The 8,197-nt window shown below is 33.2% G+C and overlaps 1 protein-coding gene across 2 annotated transcripts in view; it reads left to right on the top strand.

The window, feature by feature from the left end:
* Nucleotides 1-8,197, top strand: part of Rpn3 (regulatory particle non-ATPase 3) — a 38,473-nt gene that overhangs the window by 321 nt on the left and 29,955 nt on the right. For both annotated transcript variants that reach the window (XM_080168810.1, XM_080168809.1), the window contains exons 2-4: nt 95-153; nt 661-774; nt 1,332-1,430. In XM_080168810.1, the coding sequence (XP_080024936.1) occupies nt 95-153; nt 661-774; nt 1,332-1,430 (272 nt within the window). The remainder of the gene's footprint in view (nt 1-94; nt 154-660; nt 775-1,331; nt 1,431-8,197) is intronic.

Here is an 8,197-nt window from a genome sequence, read left to right as displayed (position 1 = left end):
GAGTGACAGAAAAAAAAACATACCAAGACTTGAATCTAAAAATAAAATAAAATAGCCTAAAACTATCATTGGACCTATGTGTATTTATTTGTAGGAGGTAGAAAAGAAGGACCCATCACTCCTATCCGTTGAAGATATTAAGGAACAATGCAGGTATGGAATTTTTTCCTTCGGCTGAATTAATGGATGTAGAATATACGTAGATATTATGAAAGGAGAAAAATTATTGTTAATTTAGCCTGCCATTTAGTGGTCATTTCGTTTATTCAATGGGGGGATAAATTTCAATTTTTTTTTTTTTTGGGGGGGGGAGGGAGTCGTCATTTGCGCCCGCTTCAAGGTTCAAGTTACATAAGATTTTACAACATAAAGAAATACTTTCAATAATCTATATTCCAGTATGGCTTCGAAACCGATGAAGATCCGCTGGATAAGAACACTTGTTTTCAGCAATAATTAGAAATCAAGTATAGCATCGTATTACAGACAATTTTCCACGAATTATAAAAAAAATCATAAAACAATACCAGTTTTGTTAGCCCGGGCCTCAAAGCCTGTTTTATTATTACAATTAATTTTACATTTTAATATCCATAGAAAGATGTCTATAATACGATGCGATAAATAACTATTATTGGATCATTAATGATTATTTTTTAGATTTATCCGTCGCGCTGTTGAGACCAAAGAGCCAAGATTTGTGCACAGAGTTCTGCGCTGTATTCCTGCCACTAGGAAGAAACTTACCCCCACAGTTCTGAGGACACTTTTCAGGTACAAGAATAATATTGAATTTGGCTGATGGTACCCAAAGTTTTATAACTTTATTCACTGGCTCATAAACTTTGGGTACTTATATTTAATTTTTAATGATGGGTTAAACTAGTATCTAGTGTCTAAACAAAGTGTAAAGAAAATTAGGTGATGCTTAAAAGAATCTTTAAAAGTGAATGAAATGGTTAAAAACAATTTAAAGAAATAGCGGATATTTAAGTAGAAGGGGTGGGGGTCAAACCCCCAATTTCAATCTAAAAACGAAAAGGGAGGATTTTTTTTCAGGGGCGTTTTCTCTTAAAAGGGTATAGTTACCCTCTCCCAAAACAGTACTTTATAACAGTCTAGATTATCCCCTATTAGGACTTCTCAGACAAAGGTAGTGCAATCGAAGAGTTGGTTGTCTGATGGGTGTTACTTAACTTAACACCCCGGGTGTATAGAATATGGAGATATTTGGCTCCCCTTAGTTATCCTGGGTTGTTGGACCTGTCGTTTGAGTGTCATGGACAGCAATCCCGCCCGTGTGAGGTAATTGATCCCTTTTTAATTGTCAGGAGCCTGTACAGTACTGACACAGACAAGGATGCTGGCAAGGAGCTGGTCAAGTTTATTGAAGAGGCTGAAGAATTGGATCAAACTGCAACTCCTTCAAGGTAGGCAGAAAGAGGGGATAGGGGAGGGGACAATGGACTGTCAATGATTCTTACCCACTAAACATTATCTCATCGCCAAATTAGACAAATTTCAATCATCTGAGATTTTTTCATAAAAATTTCCCTTGTATGTTTTCACTTGACACTTGTATTTTTTTTGGTAGAGTTGAAATACAATATTTTTTTTAAAAGTGCAAATATAAGGGAAATTTTATGAAAAAAAAAGTTTTATCTCATTCTCAGATGATTGAAAATTGTCTAATTTGGCGAAAAAAGGCAAAAAATTTCAGCGGTAACATCGTAGTAATAATAGATTTATATTTTTTGACGACGATTTCTCTTGGGAGGTTGGTGGTTTCCTGAACCCAAAATAGTTATAAACCTTCCCAGGACCTATGAGAAGCTGCCCTGTAAAGGAGAACCATATTTTTTGTTACTTTTTATAAGGATTTCTTTTATTTTTAATAAAAAAAAATTATTGAAATCTGCAATCGAGTATTTGAAGTGCTTTTATTCAGGAATTTAAAGGGATAAGACAATGGCCGTGAAATTGATCTACATCTCCAATTATAATACTCAAAATTACCCTGTATGTTGTTTACAATTAGTGGTTGAAACGTTTGGTCACTCAACTTAATAAACCAACCACTCAAAGTTTATGAAAAGTCCTCTAAATTATCGAGTTAACGAATAAGAAAATAACGTTATTTTAAAAATTTGGGGACTAGTGCAGTAAACAGCCTAATGTCCCCTTCCTCCTTGGCATTTATTAAGAAAAATTAGATAAAAGATATATATTATTAAAAGAAATATGATACTCTTGAAACTAATACTTTTGTAACATATAGTCGCAAATGAAGAATTCTATGAAAAAGAATCAATTGTCTACTTAGTCATTTTAAACTTAAGTTAACTTTATAGGAATCTTATAGGATAAGTAAAACTTTTAGTAAGTAGGAATATAAAAAGCATTTATTTTATATAGAGTCCAATGTCCCTGCCTGGTGGATATTTATAACTACATGGTAAAGCTAGGGACTATGATTCAACAAATTACTTGCATTTTGGCATAAAACTTGTTTTTGTTTGTAACTAAAGGGAAGTGGATAAGAAAGTGGGAGTTATGTTTGCCAGAATCTCTGTCCTTCGTCCCTGGGCAAAGCAGCTTATTTTCCTTATAGTATCTTAAGTACTTCATTAGTACACTAGCGACTTCGCCCCTAGACTCTAGGGGCTTTGCCCCATGAGGTAATTTAAAAAAAAAAAATTTAAAACCCAAGAAAATAGCCTAAATCCACCACAGGACCAATAGGTATATACCCTGAAGAGTATAATCCGATCGGTTCAGTGATTACCGAGATCTTAAGGGACAGACGGACGGACAGACATCATTCTTCTTTGTATTATAGATAACAAACAAAAATATAGAGTAAGTTAAACTTGCTAAAAATGGAAGAATTTCCATACTTCTTAATTTTGAATGTTCGCTAGAAGCATTAAGGGGGGGGGAAGTTCTGACACTTTTGCGTAAACAGTGATTATAGGCTTTGTCTTTGGAGATAATGGATAGGTTATTTGGCAAAAAAGTTTCCTTTTGGGATGTAGTTTTCCTATTTTTAAAAAAATTTTGGATTCGGCCTCCAGGTTCTGGTACTCCAGGCCTCCAGGTGGATTCTGGACAGGTAAAAATTGAAAATTCAAGATAGAACAAAACTTATTTAACAAAAGTTTGTACTTTATGGATGGTATGAACTAAATTGAAGAAATTTTTGAAATCGGGCTCCAGGTTCTGGTACTGCAGGCCTCCAGGTGGATCCTGGACAGGTAAAAATTGAAAATTTTTAATTTTAAAGTTAGAACAAAACTTATTTAACAAAAGTGGCTTCTTTATAGATGGTAATAACTAATCTGAAGAAAATTTTGAAATCGGTCTCCAGGTTCAGATGCTGCAGGCCTCCAGGTGGATCCTGGACATGTAAAAATTAAAAATTTTTACTTTAAAAGTTAGAACAAAACTTATTTAACAAAAGTGGCTTCTTTATGAATGGTATGAACTAATTTGAAGAAAATTTTGAAATCAGGCTCCAGGTTCAGGTGCTGCAGGCCTCCAAGTGGATCCTGGACAGGTAAAAATTGAAAATTTTTAATTTAAAAGTTAGAACAAAACTTATTTAACAAAAGTGGCTTCTTTATGGATGGTATGAACTAATTTGAAGAAAATTTTGAAATCGGGCTTCAGGTTCAGGTACTGCAGGCCTCCAGGTAGATCCTGGACAGGTAAAAATTTAAATTCTTTACTTTAAAAGTTAGAACAAAACTTATTTTTACAAAAGTGGCTTCTTTATAGATGGTATTAACTAATCTGAAGAAAATTTTGATATCGGGCTCCAGGTTCAGGTGCTGCAGGCCTCCAGGTGGATCCTTGACAGGTAAAAGTAAAAAATTTTTACTTTAAAAGTTAAAACAAAACTTATTTTTACATAAGTGGCTTCTTTATAGATGGTTTTAACTAATCTAAAGAAAATTTTGAAATCGAGCTCCAGGTTCAGGTACTGCAGGCCTCCAGGTGGATCCTGGACAGATAAACAGTAATTTTTTACTTTAAAAGTTAGAAAAAAACTTATTTAAAAAAAGTGGCTTCTTTATAGATGGTAGGAAGTAATTTGAAGAAAATTTTGAAATCGGGCTTCAGGTTCAGGTACTGCTGGCCTCCAGGTAGATCCTGGACAGGTAAAAATTGAAATTCTTTACTTTAAAAGTTAGAACAAAACTTATTTAACAAAAGTGGCTTCTTTATGGATGGTAGGAAGTAATTTGAAGAAAATTTTGAAATCGGGCTCCAGGTTCAGGTACTGCAGGCCTCCAGGACCAGGTGGATCCTGGACAGGTAAAAACTAAAATTTTTTTCTATTAAAGTTAGAACAAAACTTATTGAACAAAAGTTGATACTTTATGGATGGTATTAAATACTTTAAAGAAAAATTTGAAATTGGGCTCCAGGTTCAGGTACTGCAGGCCTCCAGGTAGATCCTGGACATGTAAAAATTGAATTTTTTCACTTTAAAAGTTAGATCAAAACTTATTTTACAAAAGTTGATACTTTATGGATGGTATTAACTAATTTAAAGAAAATTTTGAAATTTCAAAATTTTCTTCAAATTACTTCCTACCATCTTTAAAGAAGCCACCTTTGTCAAATAAGTTTTGTTTTAACTTTTAAAGTAAAAGTTTTTTATTTTTACCTGTCCAGGATCCACCTGGAGGCCTGCAGTACCTGAACCTGGCGCCCGATTTCAAAATTTTCTTCAAATTACTTCCTACCATCTATAAAGAAGCCACTTTTGTTAAATAAGTTTTGTTCTAACTTTTAAAGTAAAAATTGAAATTTCTACCTGAACCTGGAGCCCGATTTCAAAATTTTTTTCAGATTAGTTAATACCATCTATAAGGAAGCCACTTTTGTTAAAATAAGTTTTGTTTTAACTTTTAAAGTAAAAATTTCAGTTTTTACCTGTCCAGGATCCACCTGAAGGCCTGCAGTACCTAAAGCTGGAGCCCGATTTCAAAATTTTTCTTCAAATTAGTTAATACTATCTATAAAGAAGCCACTTTTGTCAAATAAGTTTTGTTCTAACTTTTGAAGTAAAAAAATTCAGTTTTTACCTGTCCAGGATCCACCTGGAGGCCTGCAGTACCTGAACCTGGAGCCCGATTTCAAAATTTTCTTCAAATTAGTTCAAACCATCTATAAAGAAGCCACTTTTGTTAAATAAGTTTTGTTCTAACTTTTAAATTAAAAATTTTCAATTTTTACCTGTCCAGGATCCACCTGGAGGCCTGCAGTACCAGAACCTGGAGCCCGATTTCAAAATTCAGGCTGGCCACAAACATACTATTTCCACTATATCCACTATTTCCACTATTTTTGCATACTATGCAAACTATTCCAAAAAAATATGCTATTTCCACTATTGTCCAAAATTGCATACTATTTCCACTATTTCTTTGGATTTCAGATAAATCTTCAATTTTTAGGTAACTAAAACAAACTGATTTTTTTGATCATGAAAAGAAAGCCAAGTAGCAGGTTTCATCGCATTTTCACAGTATCTTTTCTCCTATTTCTAGACCCTGCGGGGGGCTCTAACCCTGCGGGGCAATCATTAACTCTTACCTAACCTAAAATAAATTCAAATGCTACTGTGAAAATACGGCAAAATCGCTTCTTTATTTTTTTTTAGAAATGTTTCCAGAAGAAAGTAGTCTTTCAGTTCAGATTGTTGTACCTTTATTGAAAGTTATTGGTATTTCTACATTCAATGTAAAGATTTTTTTTTGAAAGATACCAAAACTTGGGGTAATTAGTGACACAACCAAAAAGATTTCACCCAATTATCTCTAAAACTAAGGGAGTAGCACCCAAAATAAAATTGCTGGTATGTCGTGTCACGTGTGACGAGTCACCACATTCCCCCCCCCTTTTGCAATTAGATGATAGGGTTGATTTATCAATTACATAACACTTGTTGCTTCGCCCCTCGCCTCAGGAAAATAGCTTAAAACCAACCAAGTTTTTTATGAGCTTAGCTGAAAAGTATAACCGATTAGTACCAACATACTTTTGGCTTTAGAAAAACAAACTTACCTACTACTTATATTATAGGATAAAAATTAAACTAAAAATAATCGTTCATAAAATTGTGGCTAATCTTCCTTTGAATCATAATAAAATCATACTGACAATAATTATAAAGTATCTAACGGTTTCGGACATCATATAATGCAGTTTGAAAACAATAGGACAACTTTAACATACCTAAATTATCGTCAAGAGCTATCCGTTACGTACGGACGGACATACATGAGAACCTATTTATAGAAAAGCAGCAGTTAAAAAACTCCCAGCTGTAGTAAAGGTAAACAATATGCTGAACATAACCTGTCGCGACAATATATTGACGTAAAAAGTATAAATTGAACATACACAACTTGAAATAGCGCAGCTACTGTCTATATGAAAAATGTTAAAAATGCTACGTACTTTCTAATCATAGATAGGCTGGTTTTAAGAATTTAGAATCAATTGTATACTATTGGAATGTGTCGATCTACTTTAAATAAATATGCCATATCTAGTATATCAGTTTTATTTCAGTATTTAGTGTTATCGCTGCGCTACATACTTTTGGACCGGATTGTCCTATATATGAACAACAAGGATGACAACATCCATAAGTAGCGAAGCACAAAGAAATAAATAAGAATTTAGATATTAGTTGTTTAAAGCATGTATATTAGGAAAAAATCACGAAACCTTTTCAACATTTGTTTTTAATTTCTTAATATTTATATTTCAGTACTATGACTAACAGACTGACGGTCAAAGTAAATTACACAATGGATGCTTAAACCAACGGGAAATTTAATTTTGATATATTTAACTACAAAAATTTTTAAAAGCGGACCATAAACACCAAAGATAGGAGGAAAAATATAAAAATAGCCAAAAACCTTCAAAAAGGCAGTCTGACCGCTATTGATGTTTTCTTGAAACGACAGGAAATTTAATTTTGATATATATAACTGAAAAACTTCGGAAATCGGGCCATAAACACCAAAGGTATGGAGTAAAATGTGAAAAATACAAAAATAGCCTAAAACCTGCTTAAAGGCAGTCTGACCGTCATAGTTGTTTTCTTGAAACTACAGGAAATTTAATTTTGATACTATAACTGAAAAATTTTTGGAAATCGTACCATAAACACCAAAGATATGGAGAAAAATGTGAAAAATACAAAAATAGCCTAAAACCTGCTAAAAAGCGGTCCTACCACCATTGATGTTTTATAGTTAATTGTGCTCCTTAATAATGGGAATGTTGTCTAAAAATTTCAGCCTTTTATCTTTTATAGGAGCCGAGAAAATCATGTTTCCCCCAAACTAAGACATACGGACAGACGGACATTTCAAATTACTGATAGCTAACCAACATTTTAAGGCCCTATAGTGTTTTAAATGCCTGCTATTTCATACTATTTTGTTTAAAATGCATACTATTTCATACTATTTTTAAAAAATTTGCATACTATTTTTAAAAATTTTACATGCTATTGCATACTATTTACTTTTTTTTTGCATACTATTTTATACTATTTTGAAAAAAAGTCTGTGGCCACCCTGAAAATTTCTTGAAATTAGATCATACCATCCATAAAGTAGCAACTTTTGTTAAATAAGTTTTGTTCTAACTTTTAAAGTAAAAATTTTCAATTTTTACCTGTCCAGGATCCACCTGGAGGCCTGCAGCACCTGAACCTGGAGCCCGATTTCAAAAATTTCTTCAAATTAGTTCATACCATCCATAAAGTACAAACTTTTGTTAAATAAGTTTTGTTCTATCTTGAATTTTCAATTTTTACCTGTCCAGAATCCACCTGGAGGCCTGGAGTACCGGAACCTGGAGGCCGAATCCAAAAATTTCTTCAAATTAGTTCAAACCATCCATAAAGTACCAACTTTTGTTAAATAAGTTTTGTTCTAACTTTAAAATTAAAAATTTTCAATTTTTACCTGTCCAGGATCCACCTGGAGGCCTGCAGTACCAGAACCTGGAGCCCGATTTCAAAAATTTCTTCAAATTAGATCATACCATCCATAAAGTACCAACTTTTGTTAAATAAGTTTTGTTCTATCTTGAATTTTTTTTTTTTACCTGTCCAGAATCCACCTGGAGGCCTGGAGTACCGGAACCTGGAGGCCGAATCCAA

The sequence above is a fragment of the Acartia tonsa genome, chromosome 8 (assembly GCF_053477335.1).
Source record: "Acartia tonsa isolate MP-2025a chromosome 8, ASM5347733v1, whole genome shotgun sequence".
Lineage (NCBI taxonomy): Eukaryota > Metazoa > Arthropoda > Copepoda > Calanoida > Acartiidae > Acartia > Acartia tonsa.
This window is presented reverse-complemented; position numbering and strand designations above follow the sequence as displayed.